The sequence below is a fragment of the Neoarius graeffei genome, chromosome 1 (assembly GCF_027579695.1).
Source record: "Neoarius graeffei isolate fNeoGra1 chromosome 1, fNeoGra1.pri, whole genome shotgun sequence".
Classification (NCBI taxonomy): Eukaryota; Metazoa; Chordata; class Actinopteri; order Siluriformes; family Ariidae; genus Neoarius; species Neoarius graeffei.
In genome coordinates this window covers 25,293,338-25,307,818 of record NC_083569.1, presented here as the reverse complement: position 1 = coordinate 25,307,818, position 14,481 = coordinate 25,293,338, and the positions used below count along the sequence as shown (strand labels likewise).

Here is a 14,481-nt window from a genome sequence, read left to right as displayed (position 1 = left end):
GGAATGCCGAAACTACAGCCGGAATTCGTGTCTAATGTGGACGTCCTAGCTGCTACCCAGAACTTAACGGCATTAGTAGAGGACTTCGGTGCACAGCTAAAACAGAACAACATCATGATAGCTAACGTCGCAAAGGCAGCGGGGTTTAATGCTGCGAACATCAAAGAGGGACAAGAAAAGACTAAAGTGCTTGAAATTGCGGTGTGGGAGCTTCAGAAGGAGAATTTGGAGCTGAAAGAAAAAACTGAGGAATTGGAGCGATATCAAAGAAGATGGAACCTCTGTCTAAATGGGCTCCCCGAAACTGAGGGCGAGAATACCCAACAGGAGGTAGCAGAGCTAATAACAAGGATGATACCAGAATGGTCACACAAAATGGACATAATTCTGGACACTGTTCACAGACTGGGGAAACCGAAACCAGGAAAGACTCGTCAGATCATCTTACAATTCACCTCAAGAACCCACCGCGACGCACTTTGGAAACAAGCGAAGGACGACAGGGTGTGCGCCGAGAGGAAGGTACGCTTCAAAGAGGACCTCACCACAGCGGAACGAGATGCTCGCAATGCGCTCTGGCCAAAGATTGAAAGAGCGAGACAGCAGGGAATGAAGGCATTCTTCAGAGGACCCTTCGGATTCATCAACGGACAACGCATTCAGGAATAGGAAAGGTGATCGGGTATACCAGCTGACTACGATAAAATGTAAAGGGAGGAAAATGTTTATTAGGGGCGTTGCTGAAGTTAAAAACTTAGCGTTACTTTTGACGGCAGGTGCTTGATTTAAAGCCACTAGAGTAGCCTGTTTGGCTCTTTTCTTTTATTTTTTTGTCCATCGTTCTTTTATTTATGTCGTTGTTTACCACAGAAGTTTCAGTTACATCTCTAAATGTAAGGGGTCTTAAAGACAACACGGAAAGGAAAGCTTTGTTTTTGTTTTGCAAAAAGCAGAAAAATACTTTCACGTTTATGCAGGAGACACATTCTATGAGGGAGGATGAAACGTTTTGGACACAACAATGGGGAGAAAAGATTTTTTCAGTCATGGCACAGAACGGTCAGAAGGAGTGGCAATTTTGCTAAATAACTGTTCTGGGAAACACTTGTATGTGAAGGCAGACGAACATGGACATTGGTTGATTGCAGTGATGGACTTAGTAAGTAAGTAAGTAAGTAAGCTTAATTTGTATCGCACATTTAAACACAGCATGCACTGACCAAAGTGCTGTACAGAGTCAGTATTAAAAGACAAATGATCAAAAAGAAAAAGAAAAAGAAATAAATAAAATAAAACTATAATGATAACAACAATAAGCTGATGGTTAGTGAAAGGCCAAGGAATAGAGATGGGTTTTTAGCCTAGATTTAAAGGCAGAGATGGAGGGAGCAGATCTAATGTCCGGTGGGAGCTGATTCCAGAGACGTGGAGCAGCAACAGAAAAAGCTCTGTCACTTCTCTGCTTCAGCCGCGAGCGAGGTACATGAAGAAGCCCTGTGTTAGAGGATCTTAGAGACCTTTGGACTGAGTGGGGCTGTAAAAGGTCATTGATGTAGGCTGGGGCCAGCCCACTGAGTGCTTTAAAAACAAATAATAAGACTTTAAATTGTATTCTGAAAAAGACTGGGAGCCAGTGCAAGGAGGCCAGAATGGGAGTGATGTGCTCACGTCTCCTGGTGCCAGTTAACAGACGTGCAGCTGCGTTTTGGACCAGCTGTAAACGTCTAAGTGAGGTTTGAGGGAGGCCAAGATAAAGGGAATTGCAGTAATCCAGTCGTGATGTGATAAAAGCATGGATGACTATTTCAAGATCGTTATGAGATAGGAAGGATTTGAGGCGGGAAATCACTCTGAGTTGGTAAAAACTATTTTTGAGTCACTTAAATGGCTCAAGGCTCATTTTGCTGAATGTGTATGGGTACAACAACAGACAGAAGAATTTGGACTTGTTAAAAGACATGACAAACGAAATAGAGAGATGCAAACTATCTTACCAATGTGAAAATGTATTAATAGGAGGGGATCTTAATTTGGTAAATGATGAATGGTTGGATAGGTCTCCCCCAAGAGGCCATACTTATTCACCAAATAAGACATTTCAAGAATTCTGCCATTCAAATGCGCTACAAGACGCCTGGAGGCACTACAATGGTAACAAAGTACAATTTTCTTGGTTTCAACCAAATGGGAGTCATCTGTCTAGGTTGGATTACTGGTTGCTATCAGACCCTCTTTTAGGACTGGTGTCTGATGTAAGAATGTCAGCAGCTCCATTAACAGATCATTCAGTTATCTCTCTGGTACTAAAACCCCCTGAACCACAATTTCATTCTAAGGGTTATTGGAAATTCAACTCAGAGTTACTTTCACATGATTGTTACTGTACGGGTGTCAAGCAACTTATAAAAGAGGTTATGGATATGGAGGATTTTTCCTCATACATACTGAAATGGGAATTCTGTAAGTATAAAATAAGACAATATTCAATCGCTTACAGTAAAAATCTTAAAAAGTCTCAAAGACAAGAGGAACTGCAGCTCATTAAGGAGCTGAATGCCACATGCAACAAGCCCACACTTACAGATAATGACAAACAAACTCTATTGACTCTGCAGACAAAGTTGGATGATATGTATGCAAGAAAAGCCAAGGGTGCTTGTGTTAGATCTCGGGCTAGGTAGATAGAAGAGGGGGAAAAAAACTCAGCATAGTTTTGTCGCCTTGAAAAAACCAGACAGCAAAGGAATGAAATACGATCTTTACTGATTGATAATAACCTATGCAAGGATCAAGGGGTTATTTCTAAAGAGATTCTAACCTTCTATAGCCAACTGTATACTTCCAAGTTCTCAGAGAACGAGACACTCACTTTCTTTGAAGGTATTAAACACCACATTCCACAAATTACAGAAGTATTCAGGGACACTTGTGATGGAGAGTTACAGATTCAAGAAATGGATGCAGTTATCAGTAAAATTAAAATTAACAAATCCCCGGGGGTTGATGGCTTAACTGCCAATTTCTACAAACATTTTTGGCCAGACGTGCACCATTTTCTTTTCCATACATTCCTTGAAATATTAAACAGCCACACACTTTCCCCATCCATGAAACAAGGTATTATAATACTAATTCCCAAACCAGGGAAAAATTCACTGGTTTTAGATAATAGAAGACCTATTACACTTCTCACAACAGACTACAAGATTTTAACTTATGTTTTTGCAAACCGTCTTAAAACAGGTATTGAACAATGTGTTAGTGAGTCTCAGTCAGGCTTTATGAAGAATAGATCTATTCATAATAACATCAGGTTAATTCTGGACATTATAGATTACAGTGATATGATAGAAAATGAAGGTTTTATACTGTTTCTAGATTTTTTCAAAGCATTTGATACTTTAGAACATAACTTCCTCTTTCAGTCTCTTGAATACTTTGGTTTTGGGAATGGATTCTGTAATTTTGTCAAGACATGTTACAAGGACATAAATAGTGTGGTTGCTCTACCCAGCGGAACAACCACACGTTTTCCAATTCAAGTAGGGGTAAGACAAGGCTGTCCTATTAGCCCATACCTATTTATCTTGGCAGTAGAAATGTTGGCTATTCATATTAAAAATTACACAGAACTAACAGCACTCCGTGTGCTTGATACAGATATAGTCATAAGTCAATTAGCAGATGACACAACAATTTTTCTGAAGGATAAACATCAAATCCCAGTGGCGATTAAAGGGATTGAAATGTTCTCCAAAGCCTCAGGTTTATGCCTTAATATCACCAAATGTGAGCTCATGCCTATCAAACAATGTGAAGAGTTGGTCATTAATAGTATACCAGTTAAAAGGGAAATAAAATACTTGACAAACAGAGAAGAATCAAGCTTAATATAACAGACACCATTCAGAAAGGGAAAACAAGGCTGGACATATGGCAGCAAAGAGACTTGTCTGTTTTTGGCAGGGTGTACCTAACAAAAATGGAATTTTTATCTAGGTGCATCTATCCTTCACACTCCTTAGCCATCCCAAAAGATGAAATTAAAGCTGTTAATCAAGCTAATTTCAGCTTTATATGGAGGAATAAAACTCACTATTTACAGAAAGCATACATTGTCAAGGACTTTAAAGAGGGGGGGGGGGGGGGTTAAAAGTTATTTACTTTAACTGTTTAAATGGCATGATTAAACTTAACTGGATTAAGGAGTACTTGAAGAAGAGTGAAGCCTTTTGGTACTGTATACCCAGACTGATCTTTAGTAGAGTTGGTGGCTTGCCTTATCTCCTGTCATGTGACTTTGCCATTTCAAAATTACCAATCAAATTGTCAGACTTTCACCAGCAAGTTCTAATGTACTGGAAACTTATCTACAAGCACAATTTCACACCCCATTCTTCCCCTATTTTGAACAATAGATATGTTACATTGAGTCGTAAATCCTAGTATATAAAAGAATGGAAAGAGAAGAATATTTGTTCCATATTGAATATTTTGGATGATGAAGGGAACATTTTTTCTTATAATACATTTTGTGTTAAGTATGGTTTTACATTCCCCCCCCCCCCCCCCCCGAAACGACAATTTCATAATGTCATTAAAGCTATCCCTGAAGGTTTGATTAAAACTATCCAAAACTATTTGAAATATGACAGTTTACAACCCAAGTTGCCTGATTTAATTGTGAAAGGTGTGCATCTACTAGATATTAAAAGTACAAACAAGTTTATAAGAGAATGCTTCCGAGAAGAGTTTCACCCGGTGAGACCAATAAGAAATACAACTTCTTTTACTGAAAGCCAGTTAGTCTCACTCAGAACTAAATATTTGAAGTTCCCAATTCCACCAAAAGCAAAAGAGGTGCATTTTAAAACCATTAATAACATATATCCATCAAAAGAATTGCTACACCACAGATTTAATATTGATTTAGAGCTATGTGTGTTCTGTAAGAAAGAAATAGATGCAACTGTACACATTTTCAGTGATTGTTTGGGAACACAAAGTTTTTGGGTTGCTGTGAAGAACTGGTTGGCAATATCTGGACCTAGACTTACAGCTGAAGAAATTCTTTTTGGCACCACAAGGAGAAACTCAGAAGAGAATTACATGGTGAATGTTGTTATAATTTTAGGTAAATTCTTTATTCATAAAACCAGATATCTAAAAACGTTCCCTCACTTTATAGTATTTAAAACAGAATTTAATACATACTGGAATTCACTTAATAAAATGACAAGTAAGAAAGCAACTGTCCTTAAAAATATTATCTGCAATTTTATCTAACAGCCCTTGTACATGTAGAAATGAAATTACTGTCCTATTTTTATTGTCTGTGGTAGTTGTGTTAGTACAAAGAGACTTGGCTATGTAGATGGCAGTGGGTTTTTTTTCTTTCTTTGTTCTTTTCTTTCTCTTTTTCTTTCTTTCTTTGTTTTGTGTTTGTCTTGTTTGTTTTATGTTTTTTGACTACATGTGAGATGTAATGTTAAGTTCTTTAAAATACTCTTATATGAGCATGCAACATGTACTGGGTTATAATCTTAAGTGTACACATGCAGGGCCGTAACCAGGATTTTTCAAATACCGAGGTCAAACATTGCGATACATCTTATTTGCCAAAAAAAATGTCCTAATATGGTGACTTTTCATACATTTTGGAAACGAGTCAAAATCACAAGCCCAACAAGATGAACATGTAGGTGAACATGTTTATTTTAACAATTTCAAAACTGCACGATCACAAAAGTATTTTGTGTGTGTGTGTGTGAGAGAGAGAGAGAGAGAGAGTGTGAGTGAGTGAGTGAGAGTGACAACGCAATCTAGCCGAGCCTGAATGGACTTCAATTGCTTTTTAAAAAATATCTGCCCTTTTCAATAGCAAAATACTAGACGGTTATTGGACAAAACCGACTAAAACGCTCCATTCGGAGACTGAGCCTCACTGGAGATGGGAGTCAGTAAGAGGGGCGGGACAAGACTTCCCGAGAGGAGGCTCATCTCCAGCTGCTGATTGGAGGAGGAGCTGTGAACGCGGCTGGGCTGCTCATGATTGACAGAAAGCAGTCAGAGGTGGTACATCATGTTGTAAATAAAATGTGAACATAAGTTTGCTACCCGTTTTCATTTCCGTTCGAAAATACAACCAATGATCAAAACAATAGTGTCTTGTGTTCACGTTAGCCTATAGTCTGGTAAGTTAGCAAAATAGCTCAAGTCTCGTCAGCACCCAATAACTTCATAAACAACAGGTCACGACTGTCCAGCCTTTTCTGATCTGAAACGCACCAAATCAAATCGAGAGAGAGAATAAAAGAGTTTGTGCCGCCTGGAAAACGAAAATCCTATCTAGCTAAGTGGCTTCGACTGTTGTTGCTTGAAATGCTAATTAAAATTGCACTGTTAATGATCATAAGCATTCCGGCACATAACTGTCAGTGACTGGCAAAATTAACTCCCCTTCTTCCCTCTTTCTTTTTCTCTCACTTGTTGACTTTCCAGAGCTGAGTTTGTTTTGTTTTAGTGGAGTAGACTTCTTCATCTTGTGTCAATTTTCAGATTCCACGACTAATTGACAAACTGACTGGCTGCGGAGTCGGACCTTGATGAGACACTTCTCAGCTCTTGTGTATCCCGTGGTGCTTAGCTGACTATCGCGAGGCTGCCTGATATGAAATGTTTCCAATGTCGGATATTTCAGCTTCGTTTAAAAATGATTATGTGGATTTACTTTTAGACAAACAAATGAGAACAGGGGGATGCAAGCTGAATTTAGAATTTTCCACCGATCAAAGTCAGAACGATTTTCATCATATATTAATTTCACATTTCTGAGTGAAAAAAAAAATACCGTGGGAAAAAAATGCCGAGGACATGACCTCGGTGTCCTCAATGGTAGTTACGGCCCTGAACACATGCTTTATATTGAGATTGAATTTCAATTAAAAAAAAACTTCTCCACGTACTCGATTGGAATACTAAATACTGGCCTCTAGTGGTGACACAAACAAGACAGTTTTGGTGACTGAGCGAGTCCGCCAAGTTCGGGGGAGAAAAACTGTTCTGAGTCCGTTGCGTGGCTGTTTTTTGTCTAACGTTATGGCAATAGTTTACTTCCTTGTTACACATTTTATAGTAGCTGTATAATTTTCATAATGATGTCATTTTAATCTGACAAAAGTGCGGGGGATGAAATTGTGTTTCAACAAAAGTGGGGGGGATGAAACGCACGCATCCCCCGCGGGTGATACGCCCCTGATCACAGGTGTTCAGCTGAGGCTTGTGCACTGAAACTCCTCCATATTCCTTGAATCAGTTAATGATATAATGCAATGTAGAGGGTGAAATATCCAAATCCCTTCCTTTATTTCTTTGAGGAACATTTGTTTTTCAACATTTCAATAATTTTCTCACGCATTTGTTGACAAACTGGAAATCCTCGGTGCATCTTTGCTCCTCAAAGACTAGGCCTTTCCTGGATATCGATTTTGTACCAAATCATGAATACAATCACCTGTTGGCATCATCTGTTTTAAATTACATCATTGTTTAATTGTTTTACCCCATCACTAGCCCTAAATTTCCCTGTCCCTTTTTTTTGGAATGTGTTGCAGACGTGAAATGCAGGAATTGATGTATATTAGTAAATGAAATGAAGTTGATCAGGCACATGCTCTCTCTCGCAGCTCATGGTTGCTTGGCTCTGTGGGTGGCTCCAGACCAGTTTGTCTAGCTGAAGGCTGAACACCACTGCTGCCTGAAACATCATGAAAATGAGGAAATAAGAAACTCCACAACTGTATAATTTTTGTGGCTTGTTTGAGATCTGACAATTATTTCTTCACCCACATCTAAAGATTTGCGATATAAGCTAGTATATCCTTATTATTATGGACAGAATATAGGCTATATATCTCATGGATATATAAATTAAATAATCAAACAGCTGGATTTCAGTTGTTGATGGCAAAATGCTGTTGACCGCAGCAGTGATTTCAATATAGCATTTTTCTGACTTTCTATGATGCTACTTTTCTGGCTGCCAAATAGAAATAATTTGTTCAATTGGACATTTGAGCTTCTATTTGGAGGGTGGAGAAATGTTTCTTCTTGAACGTATCACGCCTCTCCATGTTGGAAAGTCTTGGGCACAGCCTCTCAACTGAGTATATTTAGGGGTGTGATATTTAAATGACGATGATTTACAGATGCTACATTTATCAATGACCGATCAGTCTTATGCCGTGATTGGCAAGATAGGAATGTTTCATGAATCACACATGAACACTGCCATATTCTGATTTCTACACTTGGACCTGGTTTCTATGCTTGATTGGTAAATGAGGGCCATTATACAAATTATTCACATGTTGGTAACATTACCATAAGCCTACAGCTTTACATAGCCAGCTACTCTGTGGCATAACACACCAATTTATGTGTAAGTTAGCTTATGCTGTTAAACTGTCCCCAGCTGGAGCTGTCTCTGGAAATGTCCCCATTTTTAACCATGACCACAAACCTGAAAAAAAAATACTGAAACATTTACCAGATTTCAGCAGACGCCTCACATATTGTTTTGTGGATCACTTTAAGATGGGCTCAGGCCGATAGCAGAGATGTTCTAGAACACCTCTGGCCATAGCCTTTCCAATATTTTGATCGGTTGACCTGAGGAACAACTGTTTTAGCGGAGGGCTATAATCTTTGCCTAAACTCAAGTCATTTATTCAGCTTCGACAGACCACTTAATTCGCTCCTGGACAGGTGAACCATCGTCTTTTCTTGTAGGCCTAAGTGACATTGCTTGTCATCTGTTATTTAACCTTTAAATGTGTAAGCTACATTTTGCGATGTTGTATATGACATAACATTGCTTGTCACACTGCATTGAGATGTAGCGGTTGACCAAACAAACCGTAGCCTACTGCGGCCAATGCTAGCAGGAGAAAGCTCAGTGAGCGCCAATCAGTCAGCTGAAGTTGTTGCTAGATGTAGCATTGCTATAACAGAAATCCAGCTGAGCTAAAATTTTAACAGTTTAAACAGCATAAGCTAACTTACACACAAATTGGTGTGTTATGCCACAGAGTAGCTGGCTATGTAAAGCTGTAGGCTTATGGTAATGTGACCAAAGTGTCAGTAATCTGTATAATTTGTTGTGATGTATAGCGGACTACACGTTTTGCACACTACACGTTTTGATTAAGGCTACTCATTTGGGTGAGGCCATCAGTTCAGCTTTGGCTACAATTTAGGCTACAAGAGATCGGGAATCATATGTATCCTCAATAATAATAATAATAATAATAATAATAATAATAATGTTACCATACCTTAAAATTGCTTGTATTGAAGTAAACTGTTTATTTATATTGTGTAGTGTGTTTTGTATATTTTTAAATACATTGTCCATTACTAGTGGCAGATACGATATGGTAATTAAGTTAACATATTTACTTTCATAAATCTAAAACATCTATTTCAGCTCACCTTCAATTTAAGAGTCTATAAATGTAAACTATGTACCCATACCAGAGATTTTCACATTGTCTTTAATGAATGTGAACCTAAAGCAGTTGCAGAATCGGCCTACAGTGCACTCAGTGAGGAAAATCCCACTTTTTATGCAATGCATGATCAAAATACATGAAAACCAGAAATGTTGCACCTTTTTATCACAAAGATGAAAACATTAGCTGTTTTAATGATATTTTCACTGCTGAACCAAAAATGACCCCGGTTTTCTTCTCAGAAATCTGGTCACCTTATAATATGGCTCCAAAAAGAGCTGGGAGAAAAACTGTGGGGTAACTGGTGTGTTTTTCCATAATTATTCTCTGTATGGATATTTTGTTTTGAATTTGGCAAATCTGTGTTTATTTACTGATCATCCCATGATCTCATGTTATTTCTCTGTTTTTTCTTTTTGCTTTGTTTCTTAACTGCTTCTTACTAGTTGTTCTTAACATGTGAAAAAGGTTTATAAATAAAAAGTTTTAAAAAAAGAGAGAATTCAGTAAAATTAGGTTCAGAGAGCATGCAAATTATGGAACTTATTACTTCATTTGTCTTCAGTATAATAAAACTGTTTTAATGTTTTATGATACTATTATACAACATGTGGCATCAATATAATCCCTTTATAAATATTCAGAGAGAAAGTGAGATTCTCATCAAAAACTTCTCAAATTCATCAGCAGAACTGCCTACAGTATAAACAAAACTGTGTGAAAGTTTTTGTACAGTGCAGTTGGATTTCCTGTCACTGTGGGCTGCAGAGCGCAGTAGTATAGTGCAGAGTCTGATACAGCAGCAGAGGAGATGAGCAGATCCACTTGGTTATTCTTTTCATCAACTTTAGCAGACATTCTTGGGGGACGGTTGGGACTTAGATCTCCACTTGGATAAATATAAAGAAGGAACTCAGGTGTAGATTTTGGATGCTGTATGTACCATTGCAGGTTCTTGACTGTACCAGTGAATTTTGTGTAGCTGCAGGACAGAGTGACATCATCACCTTCATGTACAACTTCATGAGTGAAAAGTGGCTCTATTGAATCTGCCATGGAGTCACCTGTCATAGAGAACATAATGTTTTAACCTTTACATAATCAAGCCAGAACTACACAAGTCAGACCCACATTCTGCTGTTTCTTAACACCACACAGACTAATTAATCATTAATTCAACACTTAATGTTTTTGAAAAAAAAAAATCTAAACTCACCAAGTGAAAGCCACAGACAGATTAATATAACAGTGAACATGATGAATGGTCTCAGCTGAATTAAAATATTCTGAGGACTTTCTGTAAGCTAATATGGAAACATCAGAAAGGTTCAAGAAGCATCATGAAGCTCCGCCCCACAACATCACATGACAGTGTCATGTACAGTGTTGTCAGATTGTTGAGTTGCTGCAGCATCCTGGCTTTACATTCAATTCAATTTTATTTGTAAAGCACTTTTAACAATAGACATTGTCGCAAAGCAACTTTACAGAACTATATAAAAGCCAGATATAAATTTATGCCGACTGAGCAAACCTGAGGTGACAGTGACAACTCCTGAGATGACAAAAGGAAGAAACCTTGAGGGAACCCATCCTCATTTGGGTGAAAACAGACAGTGGGATTATAAATACCTCACTTCTATAACTGTGTCCTATATAGTGAAAAGGGGCAACCGGGTAACCAGGAAATTCATTGTAGCTTTGGCATGAAGTCTATTTTGTTGAAGTTATTAACTGTTTACTGATTGAAACTTGAGTGCAAAACTATTCATGGCAACTGCAGTCCTGAGCCATCGTAGCAAAACTGTTTTTTCTCCAACACTATCTTCTAAGTGGATCTTTAGGCTGTCCATAAGGGGTCATCCTCCAGAGAAGTGAAGTGATGAGAACTAAGTAACGCATCCGATCATCATCACTGGTATCTCAGGAGTGGCATGTGTAGCACGAGAGAGAGAGAGAAACACAGATTGTTAGGTATGCTCACTGTCATGTAATGGTTACGAACAGTGAACATTGTGTGCTGAGTGCAAGTGGGGACTCTGGCAAGACTAAATATGACAGCATAACTAAAAGGGAGAGTCAGAACGTAACAGAGACTTGAGGGTGTACATAAGGCCATTCTACCGTCAACAAACCTCAATGAACGTGTAAGGGGGGCAGCATCCAAACATCCCATTTTACCATTACATTACATTACAGACATTTCACAGATTGATGTATGTGGCAGTGGGGGCGTGGTCAAGCGTCGGTCTGTGACAGGAGGGCGGAGTCAGGGAAGGTAAGTGGCAGAATCACCACACCTGATGTTAGTTAACCTGTGTTTGTGTGTCTTCCCCAGTGACCGCGCCCTCTGTAAGGAGAGAGAGAGCAGAGGGAGAGAGCTCTCTCCCCGACCAGATGACTTATGTGTGTGTGTATGCATGTGGCTGGTAGAGTGTGTTTTCGACTGAAAAGTGCAAATAAAAAGAGTTTTTGGAACTCAGTTCTGGCCTGCCGTACTTCTGTGCTCCACCCACCCGCTCTGATTACCACAATCAGGTGTAGTGATTCTGCCACTTACCTTCCCTGACTCCACCCTCCTGTCACAGACCGACGCTTGACCACGCCCCCACTGCCACAATGTACAACATACCCAGAGCAGTCTGTGGAGCAGTTGGGGGTTAGATGCCTTGGTCAAGGGCACTTCAATACACTCTTCAAAACACTTATCAAAACACTCTCTGCCCAGGAACCCTCCAGATCTGCTACTTTATGTAATAAAAAGCTGTTAACAAAAGGCTTGACTAAACAAATATATTTTCAGCCAAGACGTAAACAATGAGACTGTGTCTGAGACCCGAACAAGACTTGTACGGCTGTTCCATAACTGTGGGGATTTGTGAGAGAAGGCTGTCCCTCTGCTGGAGCCTTAACTATTTGAGCTACCAGCAGATAGCCTGCAGCTTTTGATCTAAGTCAGTGTGGCAAGTCATGAAGGACCAGAAATTCATTCAGGTACTGTGGCGCAAGATCAAGCACATTTAGTGCTTTATAGTTAAATAGTAGGGGTGGCACGGTGGTGTAGTGGTTAGCGCTGTCACCTCACAGCAAGAAGGTCCTGGGTTCGAGCCCCGGCGAGGGCCTTCCTGTGCGGAGTTTGCATGTTCTCCCCGTGTCTGCGTGGGTTTCCTCCGGGTGCTCCGGTTTCCCCCACAGTCCAAAGACATGCAGGTTAGGTTAACTGGTGACTCTAAATTGACCGTAGGTGTGAATGGTTGTCTATGTGTCAGCCCTGTGATGACCTGGTGACTTATCCAGGGTGTACCCCGCCTTTCGCCCGTAGTCAGCTGGGACAGGCTCCAGCTTGCCCGCGACCCTGTAGAACAGGATAAAGTGGCTAGAGATGATGAGATGAGTATTTGTTTTACTGGCAGCACTGTGACACGTGCAGTTTTACATGTTCACCCCACATGGGTTCTTCAGTTTCTTCCCACCTCCAAAATAAACAAGACTGTAGGAAATTTGCTGGGATAAAATGTCCCTATGTGTGAATGAGCATGTGAAATGGTCTGTACATGGTGCTCTGTCAAGTTATACTTATGGTAGTTAAGTTATAGGGCCAGTGGCACAATGGATAACGCGTTTGACTACGGATCAGAAGATTCTAGGTTCGACTCCTGGCTGGCTCGAAAACTTTAAAGGGTGGCATAGTGGTTAGCACTTTTGCCTTACAGCAAGAAGGTTCTGGGTTCGAGCCCAGTGGCTGGTGTGGGCCTTTCTGTGTGGAGTTTGCATGTTCTCCCTGTGTCTGCGTGGGTTTCCTCCGGGTGTTCCGGTTTCCCCCACAGTTCAAAGACATGCAGTTAGGTTAACATGGGGTGGCCTTGGGTTGAAGTGCCCTTGAGCAAGGTACCTAACCTCTGACTGCTCCCTGGGCGCTGTCGTGTGGCTACCCACTGCTCTAGGTGTGTGTGCATGCGTTCACTGCTTCAGATGGGTTAAATGCAGAGGATAAATTTCACTGTGCTTGAAGTGTGCATGTGACAAATAAAGGTTTCTTCTAAGTTAGCATATAAATAAAAAATTGGTTCGAAAAATAAATATTTGCATATGAATTCTGCTCCAAAAATCACTAAACTTTTCCACCATTATTAGATCGCAGTGATTTACAGGTTAGCGGTGCTGCATGCGTGACGTCATGTGCACCAATGCCTTTTTTGTGTCCACATGGACTCTATACTATTCTCTGCAGTGGTGTCCGTTCTTGAAACCAATTCTTTTGAATGAGACAAAAAGGCTCTTCAAATTCGTCCTCAATCTTTGGTTGGCTGTCTGAGGATGATTTAGAACCTATAGCCACGGAGAAAGAGGGGGACAAATATACAAGCCAAGTTGCTTGTGAAGAAGAAGAGCAACAGGGGGGCAGCCAACATGGTGTCAGTGTAACATGTGATTTGTGGAGCTCCGCAACATGATAAACGAAACCTAATGTGCTGAATTGCTAAATATGCTTAAGGGCTAATTAGAATGAACCTAATTGATAAACTAAATAGCTACTACAAGGACCTCGCTCAGAAACAATTTTTTAATCCTTGTTTTCTTTCATTTTATTCACGGTTATCCAACTAGTGCCTCAAGTTAACCATTCAGTGAACCTGCTAACTAAAGGAGAAGTGAACATATCACTATACGAACTAAACCGAAAGGAGTTGGTAAGCATACTTGCTACTTTTTTTCAGGTTATCCGTCAATATGGAAACAGAGGAAGGTAGCTGCGCTGTAATGCATTTCTATGCCAGAAAGTCTCTGAGTGAAAAGTTTGAACCAGATGCTTTACAAGACAAAATGGAACAGTGTTTGGTGCCACTACTAGAAACTCTGAGACCATGACCAACCAAAAGGTTGAAGACACGTGCCAGTGACGAGGATTATAAAGAGGCTGTGCCCATCTCGCTTTTGCTAATAATAATGGAAAGAATTGAAAAGATGC

At 39.9% G+C, this 14,481-nt stretch overlaps 1 non-coding gene and 1 gene segment (V, D, J or C); one reads left to right on the top strand and one right to left on the bottom strand.

The window, feature by feature from the left end:
* Positions 1-10,208: 10,208 nt before the first annotated feature.
* On the bottom strand, positions 10,209-10,768 carry LOC132884362 (T cell receptor alpha variable 36/delta variable 7-like). The segment is given in 2 exon segments: positions 10,209-10,576; positions 10,729-10,768. Coding segments are annotated over 2 exon segments (408 nt in total).
* Positions 10,769-13,107: 2,339 nt separating this feature from the next.
* trnar-acg (transfer RNA arginine (anticodon ACG)) lies at positions 13,108-13,180 on the top strand. Its single transcript has one exon. It is a non-coding gene; the product is annotated as a tRNA-Arg (tRNA).
* Positions 13,181-14,481: the final 1,301 nt, after the last annotated feature.